At 45.3% G+C, this 18,559-nt stretch overlaps 1 protein-coding gene across 1 annotated transcript; it reads right to left on the bottom strand.

The window, feature by feature from the left end:
- Positions 1 to 69: 69 nt before the first annotated feature.
- kdm5a (lysine demethylase 5A) lies at positions 70 to 17,880 on the bottom strand. Its single transcript, XM_069156914.1, has 28 exons — positions 17,287 to 17,880; positions 15,813 to 15,890; positions 14,961 to 15,083; positions 14,455 to 14,625; positions 13,725 to 13,910; positions 13,286 to 13,364; positions 13,075 to 13,166; positions 12,791 to 12,949; positions 12,178 to 12,297; positions 11,902 to 12,060; positions 10,743 to 10,924; positions 10,370 to 10,532; positions 10,163 to 10,282; positions 9,847 to 10,041; positions 9,497 to 9,678; positions 9,198 to 9,322; positions 8,882 to 9,032; positions 8,567 to 8,687; positions 8,174 to 8,350; positions 7,185 to 7,363; positions 6,667 to 6,985; positions 6,017 to 6,577; positions 5,745 to 5,903; positions 5,115 to 5,243; positions 4,845 to 4,992; positions 4,519 to 4,739; positions 3,852 to 4,325; positions 70 to 1,001 (listed from the first exon to the last, which is right to left on the bottom strand). The coding sequence occupies exons 1-28, from the start codon at positions 17,431 to 17,433 to the stop codon at positions 693 to 695; spliced, it is 5,229 nt and encodes a 1,742-aa protein (XP_069013015.1). The 5' UTR covers positions 17,434 to 17,880; the 3' UTR covers positions 70 to 692.
- Between the last annotated feature and the right edge of the window lie 679 nt (positions 17,881 to 18,559).

The raw sequence follows: 18,559 nt of genomic DNA, 5'->3' as shown, positions 1-18,559 counted from the left end.
TTTTTACAATTTATAGCTACACGAATGCTTTAATTAACCCCCCAGAAAAACAAACAGTGCAATTATCAATCATTTGACTAGGAATAGTTTATTAAAGGTGAGAAAACAAAAAACAAAAAAAAGCCACAATTCATTCGTTTAATTGCTTAAAAGCTATGTACATTATAAATAATTCCACTACATTACAACCATTTGTTTTTCCTAGTCTTGAGTCCTACATATTGAGATGTTACGGTCTGAAGGGCCTGGCAGAGGGCAGAGAGGAGCGGTTCACAAAGTCCTGGGACCAGGAACATATTCATCTATTTGTCTGTTTGCACTGATCACAACAGCTGGAGTAAGTGGGTGTGTGTCTGACTGTAAATAAAAGTACCACTTCCTTGATACTGTTCAGGGGAGGACCAGAAAGTAGCTGGAGGGTGTTTCTAGGCCTAAAAACTGCTGGAGGAGGACTAAGTCTGTGCACTAACAACACATCTTAGCGCTCGGAGAGAGTGCGTGTCATTGCCGAAGCCACACGGAGGAAGTTTTTTTTTTTTCTTGTGCTTTATGATGCGGACAGTCACAGGAAGTTGTCTCTCTCGTCTGAAAAGCTCGTTCATAAAAACTCGTTCTCTCCGAGGTTGAAACACGAGCCTGGATACTGGGTTTGTGTGTGTGAGGTACTCAGTCCTTGGCCCTTCTGTTTAGTGCTAACTGCCCTGCTGAGGCTCTTGCTGCTGCTGCTGATGTGAAGTTGCTGGGTTTAAGTGCGAGGCGGAGGACCACAGGACCCCGACCGACGACGAGGGAACGCTCTGCGCGCTGCACATGGTCGTCGCCAGCACCACCACGTTCTCCTCCGCCACCTCCTCCACTGTCATCACTCCGCTTCCGCCGCCGGCCTTCCGGGAGCAGTCCACACATATGTAGTCCTCGTTCTCGGCCATTTCACACGACACGCCCACACAGACCTGGTGGAACCACTCGTCGCAGCCGCCGTCGCACTGCACCCAGTCCACCTGGAAATACACAACCAATTCAGACACGCGAGTGAGCTTCAAGAAGGACAACAGATTATGATGCTCGTTAAACCAACGTGTGGCGGTGACTTGTCAGGCAAGACCCCAAAACAAACAGAAATCATGTTTAATATTTAACAATAGGGGTAAAAGCCGCAGGTCAGTCATTGTTTAATTGATCTTATTTAATGGAATGCAGAGTCAAAACAGAATCTGCCAAACACTGCGAGACTGGAGACAACCATACATGATCCTCGTCCCACCCGTCATACAGTGTTTGTTTTGGGACTCAAACAAACATGGAAACTGCATACAAAAATAACAAAAACCATACAGGCGACCAGGTCACGAATTAGATCAGTGTTTTTTTTTTTTTTTAATGAGAGCTGATTGTGAGAAGAAAATAGATGAGGAAAATAGTGAACATTTTGTTTTAAGGAATAAATCTTTTTGGAAGTACTGAACTGAATCGCTTCCTGAAACGATCCAAGTCTCAGTTCATTTGAGCTCTCAGTCAGTTGTAAGCAAAAGTGAATGGATACACTCACCCACCAAGTGAACAAGAGACTAACATAGCCAGGAATCATGTGTCAACCCACCATGACATCACCCATTGGTTTGGTAACTCTCGTTTGGAATCCTGCAGTCTGGCATTTTAAGTGCAAAGGGAACTGAATCTCTGCCCCTTTAAATTTAACTTTCTTTTTAATTGCACTTCTGTTTTCAAAAGATGCAGAAACTTTCTAGTGTTCAAGGTAAAGTCGGAAGAGGTGTGTTTTTAGTTTGCGGCGGAAGATGTACAGAGTTTCAGCTGTCCTGATGTCGGTGGGGAGCTCGTTCCACCATCTAGGAGCCAGGACAGCAAACAGTCGTGATTTTGTAGAGTGTTTAGCTCGCAGCGAGGGAGCAACAAGCCGATTGGTAGAAGCAGAGCGGAGGGAGCGGGCTGGGATGTAGGGTTGGACCAGGTCCTGGATGTAGACTGGACTCGATCTGTTCGCAGCACGGTACGCAAGTACCAATGTTTTGAAACGGATGCGGGCGGCTACTGGTAACCAGTGAAGGGAGCGGAGGAGGAGGAGTGAATTTAGGAGGTTAAAGACCAGTCGAGCTGCGGCATTCTGGATGAGCTGCAGAGGTCGGATGGCGCTAACAGGTAGACCTGCCAGGAGGGAGTTACAGTAGTCCAGACGTGAGATGACCAGAACCTGGACCAGAACCTACGCCGCCTTCTGAGTGAGAAGAGGACGTATTCTCCTGATGTTGTCCCCTCACATGTTCTCCCCTCACATGAGGAAATACCAAAATCTCAAAACCACACGGCTGTTAATCATTCCAAATTCAGGTGCTGTTGGCCTGGTTCAGACCAGCAGCTTCATAATTTCATCATCCGGTACTCCACCCGCAGACCTACAGGCCTACCGATTCCTCAACTGTGATTGGCTGCCCGGCGGACATACACAAGCGGACGGACGCTGGCCACTGGTTAACTTTGTGGAAGGGGCCGCGGTGCTGTTTCTGAAAAGGACCACATCGGTGTGCCCTGTTAATATGTTATGTGTAACTCTCTTTAAGGTGTTCCAGTGCTGTTATCAGCTGTTGATATTCAATACAGCTACATGGCGAACATTGGGAGAAATGTTCGTGATTAACTCTGTTCGAAGCAAACAAAACGACAGTGTCATTAAGCAGGAGGTGTTCAGAGTATGATGTGACAAACTGCTCAGATGAGAGTACCAACCAGAATTTACAGCCTCTGTACGTGGACAGTGATGTTACTGAGGAGGGTCAAGGCTCGTCTGTCTGACATGGTGCCCAGCATCAGGGCACAGTCCGTAAAGAGCTACATTTCAACATGGCATCATGCCTCATCTCCTTAAGTCAGGGGTGTATGATATTTCTATGCGTTTATTAAAGATAGATGACAGGAAATGAGTGGAGAGATATTTATAAAAAAAAAAAAAAAAAAAAATACATGCAGAGGCCCCCAGTTGGACTTAAACCAGAGAAATAACCCTTAAATCTATTTGGATGTATACTTATGGTCACTCCATATAGTGTTCTAACAAATTTCTCACATTTTGTCACACGGACAGTTTGTAGCAAAGTAAAAGTTCGCCAAATTCTGTCTGTGATATCTTATAGGTGAGAGGATATAGGGAGGCTGTGGCTCAGACGGTAGAGTGGGTCGCACACTAATTGGAAGGTTGGTGGTTTGATCCCGAGCTCCTCCTGTCCACGTGCCTAAGTGTCCTTGAGCAAGACACTGAACCCTAAGTTGCTCCCGATGGTGTACCATCGGTGTGTGAATGTGCTCCTGATGGCAGCACCTTGCATGGTGATCTGTCTCATTGGTGTGTGAATGGGTGAATGGAAAAACCGTGTTAAAGCGCTTTGAGACCGAAAGGTGATAAAGCGCTATACAAGCACAGACCATTTACCATATATAAATCAAAAATTATAGAATTTATTTTTGCAAAATGAAAACTTTTAAAAGGGAATAATATAATGGCAATGATTTGATATTACAAAACATATTCAATAACACTAAGATAATGATTATAAGGAGGTTGAAGTCCTACCCAATCATTTTTTTTTTTCAAATGTAAAAAGTAATATTTAGTAAAGCGCTTTGAGTTTTAAAAAGGTGCAAAGTCACATGGTTGCTCTGACCCCTGTTAACTGCTAACCTGTGGTGGTCCTATCAATCATCTATGATCCACCCCTTGTGCCTCTTTTACTGCGATCCAGGTCAGCATCTGAGGTGCACCATATTCCACTAAAGAATCACAATAGTTAGCAGAAATATTTTTCACTAACACAGAGGAGGTGAATGACACGTGCCCTCACCTTGTCTTTGCAGGGCCTCTGGCAGTTCTTGGCTGCACACACCGCGTTCTCATCATTGGAGTCCTCGGCCCCCGACCAGTCGTACTTGGAGGGAATGTCGAGAATCTTTTTCTCCTTCCTCTTCTCCATCCCCTCCCTGATGGCTTCGGCCTTTGCGGCTGCCTTCTCCTTCCTCTTCCTCTCCTTTTCCTCCTTGGCTAACCGTTTAGCCAACTGCTTCATCTCCCGGTTCTTGTCCAGGTTGAGTTTGAGCTTCTTCTTCTTGGGCTTGCCCCCCAGGCCGAGCTCGAGGCCAACTCTTTTAAGCTCTTTGGACTTGGCCGGTCGGATTTCTCCCATTGCTGAGGCGCCACCGGCGGCCGCGGCAGCCATCAGCATGTGGTGGTGCTCGGCTCTTTCCAGCTTCCGCTTCCTCTTCTTCTCCGAATCTTTAAGTTTGAGCTTCAGAGGCTTGTCCATCAGCGAGTCTTCAGGCTGTAGAAAAATGAGATGGATCATCTTCATTTCTAATACTACAGGCAGCTTTCTCCATAATTTGACCTGCATATATGCATCTAGTTGCATCATCAGAATCAACCGATTCAAACGTGACCCTAGAATTCAATCACTAAACGTTATTGCCGTTTTTGCTGCGCAGTCAGGTTGTGTAATAGGACGACCTCCCTACCTCCATGACCTGCAGGAATCTCTCCTCAGAGGGAGGGTGCGTGGCCTGCAGGATCCTCCAGATGTGCTGGGTCTCATCCAGGGACACCTCCAGCAGGTCTCCCAGCATCATGAGCTCCTCCAGCTGGTTCTTGGCCTGCGGTGACAGCTCTAGCACTGGCGGCTCCAGGCTGCGAGGTACCAGAGGGGTCTTCCTGGGCTGCTTTCTGGGTGTGCTCAGGTCTGAAATGCAAAAAAACAAATGGTGAAAATAATGACTCATTTATGCACAAAAACACCAGGGGATGACGGGTGGGCAGGCTCAACAGGACGTGAATGTGGCCTCACTTTGCACGCAGGACTTGGAGGCCGAGGAGTAGGCGTGTTCGGCGCAGAAGGACGGCGTGACAGCCGGCCACATGTGACTGACCACCTCCTCTGACTTAACGGGGATCTCCTCATCACAGAACAGGTAGGGCTTCACCTCCCCTGGGTCCTGGAACCACAGAGGCATACAAAAACAGGGTAAAATTAGAAACCCCAAAATAATCCTGCTCATTTATACAGGGCTTAAAAAAAACCTCCTTTCAAATCCCGGAGCACCGCTTCCTCACATACCTTCATGTCATAACCATAAGTCTCCCTGATGTCCTCGTCTGAGTCCGTCTCCTCGTCATCGTAGTCCACAGACTGCCGCGGTGATGTGGCTCTGCTGAAACCAGACTGCTGAAAAGTTTGGATGTGGCCCTGGGGAACACACACACACACACACACACACACACACACACACACACACACACACACACACATAACATTTCTATAACAATAGCACTTAATACCCAAAGTAGCAATTGTTTCATGTTATTTCAGCTCAATGCCTCCTGAACAAATGTGTATGAAAAAGTGCTTTGCATGATGCCTTCAGAAGACGCCAAATTAAAATTGTTATCAACAAATCTGCATAGTTTTCCATAATAGAAACATATATTCGGTCTTCAGTTTGTTTTATTACATCTTTGAGTAATCAGACTGCCGTCTGACGCAGCATTTTCTCTCACATTTTAGATGATCAATCCAATCTTTTGGTCTGTTTCATATTGACACATCAGTGCCCTCTTCTGGTGCATTCCACCTTTAAATCCTAAACATCGTTCAAACTACAATCACAGTCTGTACCTGAAAACAGAGTCTTACTGATGTTTTACTTGTATGAAAACAGAAATGAGGTAATCATTAAGTCCGAAGTACCTGCAGGTCCGGGTTTGCCGCAGCTTTCTGCAGCTCAGCATTGATGATCTTCTCAGTTTTCTCCCTGGCAGCCTGCTCCACCATGCGCTGGCTCAGCACAGACAGCTTCGCCAGGGCTGAGGACAGCTCCTCCGTGGCCAGAGATTGACGTGCCCGGTCCTGGTGGAACAGCCAGACCAGTGAGTATTTAGTAGAGATTAAAAGCAAACATTGTTCAAAATGAAGCAGGCGATGGTTGTCAGCTGAGAAGCGCGTGTCACTTCTACGCATACCTGCCAGCTCATGGCCCTCTCTGTCAAACACTGGAGTGCTTCTCCTTCTGGCAGACGCACCGGCAGCTTCTGCAGTGAAACCAGCAGCGACAGAATGGTCTCTAGTCTCGGCCTCCTCGACCGCTGGCACAGCGGACACAGGAATTTGGAGTCTTTGCTGTTGCTCTGCCAACCCACACCCAGCTTCTTCTGAGATCCCGTCTTCGGGAGAGGAACGCACGCTCCGTGGAACCAGTCCTTACAGAGCTCGCACTGCAACATGAAGCCGCTGGCCGTCTTTCGACACAGGCAGAACTTGACCTCCTCGATACGGTCCGCCATGGCCATCTTGGCTAAATTAGCAGCACGCAGTGAGTGGATGGCCTCCACCTCTTTCTGCTCTTTGGATTTGAAGGCCGCTACGACGGTGGAAGGGTCCCGCACCTCCTCGAGGCTCTCTTCGAGGTCGCTCAGAGTGTCAGGGTCAAAGCCACCTCGCTCCTTCTCCATGAGCTCCTTGACGCGCTTCCGCTTGCTCTTGCTGTTGCCGTAAACTCCGATGTCCACACGAGGACTGAGAACCTAGACGAGACAAAATTTATATTAATCATCCAGAGAGTGAAAATATGTTACAGAGTAACTCCATAGCACTTTTTGTTCTGATGGCCCACCTGGAGCAGCGTGTACGTGGAGTTCTTCTTGAGGAAGGTGCGAGCAGTCCTCTCCCTCCAGGATCGGGCCGCAGCGACCTGAGACTCCACCTGAGCCAGCCGATCGAGCCGGACGGGGATGGAGCGACCTCTGGCCAGGAGGCTCTCCAGCTGCTCCAGGTAGGCGAAGCTACTGCCACTTTGGATGGCCTCCACCTTGGCTGTCCACTCCTTGGCCTTGTGCAGGGCCTCTCGAAGGGCCAGAATGTTGGGCAGATACGCTGGGATGTTCCGAGCTTCCAGCACGATGCTCTCCAGGGTCACCATGCTGTGTCGAGGCCTGGGTTTTATCAAAGAAAAGACGGATGAACATGACTCGGTGAGTAAGGACTTTTTTTTTTTTTTTTGTCAGAGGCACCAGTTGAGGTTTACATGCTTTCTACAGTTTTTAATACTGCTCAACTACGGAAACGGTTACATTTTTTAGTTTTTTTTTTTTACTCAATGCAGAAAACGAAAATCAACTTGTGTTTGTTTACCTGGCCTGCAGGCAGGCCCGGGCCTTATCCTCCCATCTCTCAGAGACCGTGAGGATCTCTTGCAGTTCAGCCATGGCCTTCTCCACAGCGTGGTGGGGAGCCAGACCGACACCAGAGTCTATCAGCCTCTTCATCAGCTCCAGAGTGACACGGTGGGGCTCAGCAAGGGTGACACGTACCTGGAATTTGATGAAATCAGCAAAAAAAGAAAAAAAAAAAAAGAAAAAAAAGTCAGATTTCATTTCAAGAAAAATGTTTCAGTTGTTTTAAATCTCTCTTCAGCACAAACGTTTTGGTTTTTGTGATGTTAAAACTCATGTCAATCACAACAAGGAAGTAAAGTAGTCGTAGTTTATACCATCACAATTTAACTATTTCGAAACTACTCTTAAAGAACACATTATAATAACATTGTCTCATCATACCACCAACCAAACAAGTATGTTGGTTACTCCCATCATTACAGCACAAAAGCTCCGAGTGCTGTTAAATGAGGCCACAATTACAACAGATCATTATAAACCAGGCAAACGAATTGTGCATTAGTGCTGACTGAAAAATGATATTTTCATCATCATTGTGATATGAACATGTATCAACACATCACAGACAACTGCCTGAATTGCAATGATGAAAAAATTTTGTTTTGTTTTTCATGTAACATGCATTCACACACAGCATGCAAACATTTGTCCAATCAGATGCAGTCTTGGATAACAGTTAACGTTCTGTTTAATTGTTTGGGTATTCAGGTAAAATTTGTTGAATAAAAGCATTCAGTGGCCATATTCAATATTCAATGTTTGCGGTCTAGTGTACGTATTATAGCAAAAAGCCATAGGAACTATACAGCTACTAACCATATTCAAAATTTGTTTGTCCTATGTCCTATCCTTTGTCCTATCGTCATTGCAATATTAAACCATTTCATTGCACATTGCTGATTTTCCTCATCTCGTGGGACTATTGTGCATCGAATAAAAGCCCACCTCATCGAGCCAGCGAGCCTGCTGCAGCTCCTGTTTGAGTCTGGGCAGCTGTGGCAGCTCTACATCGAGGCCACTACCCAGGTCCAAGAGTGCCTGCAGCTTGGAGGAATCGGGCATCTCGTCCGCCAGTGCCACCTGGGCTCGCTCGTGGAAGTCTTCCACATTCTCCAGCAACTCCTGAAGATGAGGGAGGTGACAGACACAGTGGGAGTCACGCATTGATGGAGCAGGGATGTTACAGGAAAGAGAGGAAAAATGAGGGAGCATGGAAGAGAAGAAAAGAAAAGAAGAGCAACATGAAGTTGGCAATAAACATACTGAAAAAGTTTAGATGTGTTTTTAATAGCAGAATATGACCCTAGTTGGGTTCCATGTATTGACAGAGGGACTAACTTTGACTTGTCGCGCCTGGCTGATGATGCAGGGCAGCCTGTAGAGCTGGTCCACGAAGGCTTTGAGCTCATCCACAGTCAACTTGGTACGATTATGACTGCTGTCAGAGCGCAGGCGGCTGCTGGAGACGAACATGGAAAAAAACACAAACGATTCAGTTCACCTTTGAACTTGACCGGCTAAGATAATGAATTTCTAATAGATATATTTGCTGCCTACTGCTGACAAAAGCACCCTGACTGATCTATGTTCAATCAGCCCATTGCTTTTCTGTTGGATTAAATGAATGTTTTTTGTGTATCCAAGGCTGCTGACCTGTGCCTCTGCTTGCGGCTGAGCAGCAGCTGGGCAACAGAGGAGCAAGTCTCCGCCTCTTTGACCATCTCCCTCAGGCGACGGAACAAAGTGTTCTCAGGATACTTCCTGTCCTCTGCATCCTCCAGCAAAACCTTGAGCTCAATAAGATCTATGAGAGAGTCCCACACAGACAAGGGAGGGAGAGAACACAAACGTGAGTATAAATCGTCTTTACATGTAACAGCTAACAAGTCACAAATACCAATCATGCCATGGCGCAAAGACACACCATCCCAAACAATTCAATTTCAACATGTATGTATTTTATTTGAACCTTTCTTGTTTTTCTGGTCTGCAGCCAAAGCCTCTGTGACCCTCTTCGCCCAGGTGTCATAGGACTGTGCTCGCGTCTTGACGCCATACAGCATGGAGGGAAACTCCTCCAGATCATAGCGATACCTGAAATATAGCATGCAGAAATATACTTTAAAATACGGTTGATGTTGACAAGTGAATCTCGAGCACAGAACTGCCGGCTGCAGACTGACGAGACTCCATCAAATGTCAGACTTCACTTTAAATTGTATAACAAATTACCATGTAATTTGCATATTTTGGTTGAAAATCTCTCACCGAAGACACTTGTTGCCGAGCGGACAGTCACAGAGATCCGTTGCATGGTGGAGACAAACCAGCCGGTCGGGGCTGCAGGAACACGTCACTGCAGACAGGAAGCAGGTTGTCTTACACTTGTGGCACTGGCGCTCGTCGTCGGGAACAAGTTCGAAAACCTCCTGTTCTGACGACAGCACCCCCTGTGGGTGAGGAGGAAAGAGAGCTGATGATTCAACTTTGAAACAAAAAGTTCAGGCTGTTAGAGTGAAGCTCAACTGCAGAGTAAGTTACAGAATCAAAGCCAGATTACAATCAATCACCGACACACACACACACACACACACACACACACACAAAAAGACATTCACCATTTCTTGGACAGCCTGCCGGAGTTTTGTCTCCTCCTCCATCATCTCTCCCATTTCTTTGAAGACGGCAGCCGCAAGCTCCACATCGAGGCTTTCTGGATCAGCGGCCATCTTGCAAAGCAGCTCTTCGTGGGAGAAGACGCAGTAACGGTGGAGCCGTCGGTAATGGGCGACGCACTGACGGCCCATCGGTAACTGAGAGGCATGTGTAAAAAAAAAATGTTTTTTAAAAAAAAAAGACAAACCACCTTCAACAATAAAAAAATATTGACATTAAAATAAAATTTAGTTTAGTTAGAATTTGTTGTGTCCTCACCCAGTCGGCGGTGCAGAAGTTAACAGCCTCTGCAAAGTTGTAGCCCTGGTTGAAACCGCTGTGATAGGCTCTGGGGAAGGTCACCACAAACTCCCCTGCACACTGATTGGTCCTGTACACCTGAGGGCAGAAATACACAAATGATTAATACAGATCACATGAAAAATAAACCAGATCATGTGTCAACCCTGCTCCTCAGTTACATACAGGGACACCATGCTCCATGAGGACATTAGGATTCATGATGGTGACCAGTTGATGGAGGAGGTCGGGTTGAGAGTCGAACAGCTCTGGAGCCAGTTTTTTCATTACAGCCTCGAGCTTCTCTGCCGCAGAGGCCGGCACTCCGTACCAAGTCTTGGGTTCACCCCTGGAGAGCAGAGGAACAGGGAGTAGTGGGGATTTTTAGATTCTTTTTGAGCATTGTTGCCTTCCTTGGACAGTCAGTACTTCAGATAGGAAACAGAAGCGCTTCGGAAGTAATAAACTAGCATTCAAATAAATAGGGTGGTGATGTTATCGAAAGTGAAATGTACAATAAGGTTAGTTCCACTTATATGCCTTGTTCGTGTGATCTCACCAGTGCAGGAAGTTGATGGAGTAACTCCAGTGGTCCTCGATGTGCCAGCAGAAGGAGGAGAAACACATGCCCACGTAGAGCCAGGGCACCTTCATGCCGGAGATGTCCACATTGATGTGGGTGAGCACCGACTGCTCCAGGACTGGCATGTTGTTCAGGTTCCAGCCTGAGTTGGCGTACTCCTGACAGGAGAAGAAAAAAATGATTTAATCCACCCGCAGGCAAATGTCCTGTTTTAAATTCATGAAACTCCCTTCTGCTACATTAAAAATAATTTACTGGTTATAAACCTCTGACAATACATGTAAGGGCTTAATGAACTGGACTTATTCCAGATATTCAGAATGGTCTGAACCAAAATAGAAGGTGTGACAGGTGCCTCAGTGTTGAATGGTTGACATTTTCAGACCAATTACAGAAAGTTCAGGAGGGCTATCATTACCCTTTAAACAACAGAAAAAAAAGAACCAGAAGACATGTAAAAATAGGGAGAGGAAGACAAAGTATTGAACTGTTTGATCAGATAAAGAAATCGTCAACTTGCAGCGCAAAACAAATGCTGAAACACATTTTCTGAGGGGAAAATAATGGCTGGTAGTAATGCCATAATAATATTAGTAAAGTGGCAACGAAATTAATCAGTTCATTTTTTTCCATTCAATCAGAAAAAGGCTACCGGCCAAATTAACAACACGTCGATGTCAGACACAGACAACCAATTGATGTCAAGTATGAACTTTTAGTGCAACTGGATCAAATTTGTACAATGGAAAAAAAAACATGAACATTTTTTCAAATTTTAGGTGTGAAAAACCGCATAAAACTGTGTTTTGCAACAAGGCCAAAACTACCTGCATCATCTGTGACGTGAAGGAATAATCAGAACAAATATTAACATTTTTAAAAGTTAAATTACAACTGCTTTAGCGTTTGCCATGCTTAAAATAACCGCAGCGTAATCTTATTGCAGCCTTTTTCAATAACATTAGCTCCCCAGATCCAACACAACCAGAGTTTGCCAGAACAACTCTTTTTCTCGTGACCATTCTGATTGACCAACTCTACATGAATGCTGCAGCCTTCTACTCTGCAACAGGCGTTAGTATATCATTCTATATACCTTTCAAGCTTTGATTTGACTCTTCAAGAGTCTTCTCACCTCTTCATCTCCCAGTAGCCTCCTCTTGCCGTCCCTGACAGGAAAGCCACTGCCCACCTCCTTGGAGCTGATGTCAGCTCCGTACTCGACGATGACGTCTTCCTCGATGCTGCTGACCAGACGCCAGAACTCCTTCTCCACCAGCTCTGTGGGGACCATCTGGGGACATAAGGTGGACCGAATGAAACCCCCCCACTGCTTCATCTTATTTCTAAAAGGCCTGTGTACAATACTAACTGTTGACCTATTCCAGCTCACCGAGAACATTTTACTTACATGAACAGGCATGTTGAAGTAGTCAGACTTGAAGTGGTCGGCCATCTCTCCGAAGCTCTGTAGGCTGTACTCCCTCACAGCCTGCTCGAAGCCAAACGCCTCCCTGGGCTTACTGCACTCCTGTAAGAGAACATCAACAACGAATTCATCACAACAGAAATGTACTCCTAACTGTGATGTTCTGAGGTGTGCGAGTGGAAAAAAAAAACCATCAGCTTAAAGCACCTGAACTGTGGCTTGTTTGGGTTCTCCAACATGGCAACATGCTCGCTAACGGCACGATATGTCTCCCTAAATATCTCTCTCCCGTTTCCCCGAATTACGTTCAAGCTGAAATGTCTCCACTTTGACACTCTGGAGGCCGGTGTGGTAGATAGTGCTTGACGCACTCACAGAACAGGACTTCCAGGGAGCGTTCCAAACATGGCAGGAGGGCTGGGAGTGGTGTATTGCTGCACAAGGGGGACTTCTTTGAAGAGGACGGTGGCCAGACATAAATAAGGTAAGCTGTTTTGTTGTTATGGGCGCATGCTCTGAACTTTTTGATCACACCTTGTATATTTAAACCTCCTTTAATGTTTCTCGGAATGGCCACACAGCATTCCACCATTACCTCGGCAACACACTTGGGGCATCGCCAGTCCCCCTTGGGCACGTCCTGCAGAGGAGGGATCAGGCAGAAGGTGTGGTAGCTGTCGTCGCAGCCGTCGCACAGCAGGAGTCTGTCTTCTTCGTCGCCTCGTCCGCACACCAGGCAGAGATAGAGGTCGATCTGGGGGATCAGTGGTGCAGGAGAGAGAGAAAGATCGTCATGCCTTTAGTCAGTCAGCGTGTCACCCAAGATGTAATGGGCATCAACACTACTGGAAATACCAAACACAGTTAGATGACACTCACAAAGTTGACCTCCAGGGTCTCCTTGCGTGGTCTCATTTTGATGGCGAAGGCCTGGGCTTTGAGGTGACGCTGCTTCTTGTTGAATCCATCGTCTAAGTGAACGGGGAAACAGGGCAAAGTGAGAACAGCAAAACTCACAGTACACACGTCTGATTTGTTGCTCAGCGTCTGCCGTGTATGAAAAGACAGGACAACCCAAAACTACGCTCACCGGCTGACACGATCTCCAAGCCGACCATCTTGGGACTCGTTCCGAAGAGTTTGAGGCCTTTTGGCTCCTTGTTTTCCCTCTAGAGAAACACAGCGACGACAACAACAGCAGACTGTGAAACAGGGAGTTCCTACTACAAGACCAAATGTTAAGACGGCCTCCGAGGAACATGACTGCCGCAGCTGGTAATGCCAAAAGCAAAGTTGCAAAGACTTAGTTTGTTTGTGTGAAATAACTGCCCTGTCAAAAATGATAAGATTGTGACAAATTTGCAACAACATCGTCAAAGATTGTACTCAATGACACACATTATTACACAAAAATAAAAAGATAACCAACGGATTATTACATTTTTCAGGTTACAAATAAAACTTCCGATCTGCTGGTTTTCTTGTCAACACGACACAGAAAACTTTCTTGAAGTTGCTTCGCCTCTTACCTCTGACTTTAGGCGCCTGGAGCGTCTCTCAGGCAGAAGCCGTTCTTTGGTTTGCGTCGCGTCGCATTCCCCATCTTTCTCCTTTTCCTCCTCCTCGTCTTGCTCCTCTTCCTCCCCCGCTTCCTCGCCGACTCCTTCGTCTACTTCTTCCCCATCGTTTTCCTCATCGTACAGCCGTTGGAGGCCCTGCTCGAAGCGAGAAGTAGGGTTGAGAGGAAATACGGTTTTTCAGAAGTTTTTCAAATGTACACATTCCAGGCGTTTGAAGAGATAGGGATATTGCTTAGCCCAAATTGTACGAGAAACAGGTCAGACCAAGTGTGAAGCGCTTGTACGAGCGCTTGTTTTGATGCAGCTGATGTCCTGAGTGACAATGCAGCAGAATTTTTGTCATTTAGAAATGAGATTGCATCAAGGTATGAATCGAAACAGTGTTTTTAATAAGATTCATCATGCAGCCCAATGTTCTGCAATATAAAATAGTCCAAGACTGAAACATGAGTGACCCTGGCAGCAGCCATAACAACTTTGTGAAGAAGAAAAAGCGCAGTAAAAAGTAGAGAAGCGTATACATTCACATACAGGACTGTAGATTTGCACTTGGTCCAAATTTTAAGAGCTGCTGAACAAATTAATTTAAAAAAGCCTTTCATACCGATCACAATTACAGAATTATCGCTACTGTACAGTGACCATATTAAATAAACAAACAGGGGTCAGCGCCACTCACAGTTAGCGTGGCTCCAGACTGGAAGAGCTCGTAGGGGTAAAGGATTCTCTCGTAGTGTGTGCGCAGAAGCGACCCGGTGCCTCTCCCTGGTGGGAAACCCATTCGGCTGGACACCTTGGACCATATCCGCTCTTTACACACCGTCTCGAAGCCGCCCTCAGACGACACAATCTGCAGTACACGTAGGAGTCCAATGTGAGCGCTCTGCCAGCGTTAACGGTCACTAACAGCACTTACTAGTTGAATCCAAGAACATAAGCGGTGAATTAAAGTGGATCTACATGCAATGTGCAGAAGTCGTCAATCATGGCATCCATCCCAACTTTGGCTGCATTTGTCAGCATCATATAGTGAATACAATTTTTTTTTTAAAAAAGGAATTAGTTTTCTTACTGTCAGGATGCATCAACGTAAAAATCCTCCCCATTTAAAGGATCCACTAAAATCAATGTTAAGTCTAAAACCAAACAGCGTCCAAAGATCTGCCCATATTGATCTGGGTTTACCTTGCTGAGCTGATAAAGGTCCAAGATCTTCCTCTCCACATGTGGGAATCGAATCTTGGATCCCTGCAGCTCCCAGAACTTTGCGATTTGATCCAGAAAGTTGAGCTTCACTCGAGTGAGGGCCTGGGTAAGGAGAGAGGGAGGACAAATTATAAATACAGGGGCACAATATTCTGCTGAAGATCTCATTATTAGAGCTGCGCTGCCAGCCCGAAGTGAAAGACGCACACAAGCATAACTTAACGGGTGTAAGACAGAGGACACTGTAGTTAAGACCAGAGTCTGTGTATTCCGCAAGGAGCAGAATACATAACACATATGACAATATGATTTTTTTTTTTTAAATTTTATCATATAAAAACAAAACTGATATTAACATGAACGATACGATATGGCACACCCCACTGACTTACACAAAGACGGTAACGGTTGTAGCCGCAAAATTCTTAAATGATATCAAAATTAAAAATGTTACTGACAAAAACTAGCAATTGTAATGACTAGATTTTGACTAAAACTAACAAAAAATGTAATCAAAAGACTAAAACTAAATAAATATGAGGTGCCAAAATTAACACAGTTTTTCTCAGATTTATAGACCTTTATCACAGCAGATATTTCAGCTGGTCTTTGTAGGGAAAGCACAGGTGTATTAATGATGGCTGCATTACACTCCGGGGAGGTCCTGCTTTTGTGGTTGTCGATTTAGTGTCACGGTTTACGGGGACAGTTAATAAAACTGAGCCATCATTAATACACTTGTGCGCTACACCCTGTGTGCAAATCAAAATGTCCGCGGTGACAAGGGGTCTTTTGATCGGGCGGCATGATGCATCTCTGAGGCGAACTCACCTCAAGCTCATTCAGTCTTTGCACTCTGGGAGTGAAGCGGAAGTTGCGAACATCGCAGGCAAACGGAGGCTGCCAATCCTGATAGACAAGAAAACAGAAACACGAGGTCTTCCCAAAACGACTCCAGCAATGACGAGAACAACAACAAAACAGAGCGGCTACATTTGTACATAAATACAACCTGTTTCAAGATTTTTTTTTTTTCTTATTTCGTTCAGTCTATTCAGTGAAAGGATTGTTATTGTTAACAGGCCACGTACACACAGTTCAAGAAAATGTAAACATATTTTGACGGCTGAATAACATAAATACAGGGGTGGAAGAAGTATTAAGGTCCATTACATGAGTAAAAGTACTAAGACCACACTGTAAAAAATACTCCACTACAAGTCCTGCATTCAAAACCTTACTTAAATAAAAGTATACGAGTATTACGATTAAAATATATTCAGAGTATCAAAAGTAAAAGTGCACACATGCAGTAAAAATGGTACCTGTCAGCGTTTTACTATTAAATATGATGTTTTTGGATGAATAGTACTTTGCATTTTACTGCCGTAGTTTTTTTTGTTGTTTTTGTTCTACCTAATCTACCTAATATACTGTTGGTCAATTTAATCCCCAGTAATACATCATATTATGTAAGAGCATCATGCTTGTTGCGTTGCTCTCCAAATATAGGATATACAGCTCTAAAAAGCCAACTCAGCTCATAAAAAGGGGTTCCATTTGCAGCTTTGTGACATTTTATAGCTGATCCAGGAGGGTTTTTAAAAAGTTGATTTATCAAAAGAACTAAAATTTTCTCAACCCATAAAGGAACATGTATTCCTTCAATTCGTCAGAAACATTCAAATTCAAAGTTGGAGACACATGGATTTCACTGGACAGAAAGAAAAACTGTACTCTAGTAACTAGTAACTAGTAAAAGTAACTAGTAACTAAAGCTGTCACACCAAGGTAATGGATTAGAAAGTTCAATACTTCCCTCCTAGATGTAGTGGGGTGGAAGTATAATGTTGCACAAAATGGCAATAATCAAGTAAAAGTGCAAGAACCTTAAATTCGTACTTAAGTACAGTACTCGAGTAAATCTACTTCGTGCCATTCTAGCACTGCCTAAAAAAAAAAAAAAGGATTAATGGTGTGACAGGAGCTACAGGCCTGAATATGGCCCTCCATCATTGCACTGTAACTTAGCTAGCCGTCAGGAAAACAAAAACAAAGGAACAGAAACCGGAACTGGTTCGTTTATTTTTTTAATTTTAAACTTTTCTGAAGAATAAAGGGAAACCAAGTCCAAAATATGTGCAGCCGGGCGCAAATAAATTAAGCCTTATTTGACCTCTATTATTAGACTAATGGCAACTAGTAACGCCGTTGACAAAATTCACGCAGGCCCCAAGTAAACCAAGCGCTACGTACGCAGGAGAGGAACAAGACGAACAAAATCAAATGATGTTTGCGGGTTTACCTCCGGGGGTCGGATCTTGCAGATACCCGTTTTCTCTGCAATGGGTCGGATCTTGTTGATAAATCCTAAAGGATCCGAGAAATCCTCCCAACTCGGCTCAAACACCGGGCATTCAGGAGGGGGGACGAACTCCGCAAATGCAGACATGTCGGAGAGTGCTTCCGATGAAACAGTCTTTTTTTTAAAAAAAAATAAAAAATAATAATAATATTAAATAAACTGAGTTGGGCTCAAAAGTCCATGATTATTGGCGACAATTTTCTTTTTTGAAGGAACTTCCTCCGTGTCCATCCTTCAAAAGAGACTTCAATCACTTGACATCCAAAATGTAATTTGGAAGTGACTGCAAAACAAGCAAGCTGCTGCTGGTGGTGGTGGTGGTGCTGCTGCTGGTGGTGGTGCTGGTGGTGGTGCTGTTGGTGGTGGATGTCTTCCCATCATCCGTAAACAGCAGGGCACGGCCAGGCCGGGGAGGGAGGAAGGGAGGGAGGTGTGGGAGGGCGGGGGAGTCGTCTTCCTCCTCACCACTACACCCCTACCTGGGACACAGGGACAGGGTCAGCCCGAAATGTCCTCCATTCCTTCCCTGAAAGGAAAAAAAAAAAAAAAATCCAAACTCCGAAGCGACGACTTGGGAAAAAAAAAAAAAAAAAAAAAAGGACAATCAAGAAGTTTATCAACAAATATATTTTAAAAAAAAAAAGAAAAAAAAAGAAAACCCGCTCCGGCTTTTACAAACGTCGGCTGCGATATTACGTTACGCAAGCCAACATCGCCGCCGCCGCCGCGTCGTCTCTCCACCTGGGCAGCGCGTAATTTGTCCTGGACGTGTCCAACAAAGTTGTCCTCGGTGATCTGCGTCCTTTCAGCTCCGTCGGGTTGAGCCTCGCGTAATCACGCTCCCCCGAAAATATAGTCCCGGCTCTTCGCGTCCCCCTTCTGCTAGTTCGCCGGTCGAGCCGCGCATTGTTGACTTGACGTCTTCACTCCGGTGTTTATCGACCCTCATTCATTGAAGCAACAACAACAACAAAAAAACCAACAAAAAAAAAAACCAACAAAAAAAAAAAAAAATCAGCTTAGCCGCCGCTGCTGCCCCCGTTGCGCAGCTAACGTTGACGTGAGCGGATAAAGTCGGCCGAGCGGGGCGCTCCGCCGCGGTTTAAATAGGTCGATTGAAATCACGTCGGGATCAGGCAACGATCCCCGGGTTTTATTTGAGCGCAGGTGACTCCCCGTGACATTTAACGTCGTCTGTCTGCGGTGTAGCCGC

Source organism: Embiotoca jacksoni, unplaced genomic scaffold, assembly GCF_022577435.1.
Source record: "Embiotoca jacksoni isolate LCO1_2020_lvr unplaced genomic scaffold, fEmbJac1.0.p SCAF_21, whole genome shotgun sequence".
In the NCBI taxonomy this organism is placed as follows: Eukaryota; Metazoa; Chordata; class Actinopteri; family Embiotocidae; genus Embiotoca; species Embiotoca jacksoni.
The sequence above is the reverse complement of the archived record's forward strand: the minus strand, read 5'-3'. Positions and strand labels throughout refer to the sequence as shown.

Coding starts and splice junctions, on each gene's coding strand:
- kdm5a (XM_069156914.1), bottom strand. CDS start 17,433: ATGTCTGCATTTGCGGAGTTCGTCCCCCCTCCTGAATGCCCGGTGTTT. Junction 12,950..13,074: donor AGACCCTGGAGGTCAACTTT/GTGAGTGTCATC, acceptor CTGATCCCCCAG/ATCGACCTCTATCTCTGCCT. Junction 5,904..6,016: donor AGAGGGCCATGAGCTGGCAG/GTATGCGTAGAA, acceptor CTGTTCCACCAG/GACCGGGCACGTCAATCTCT.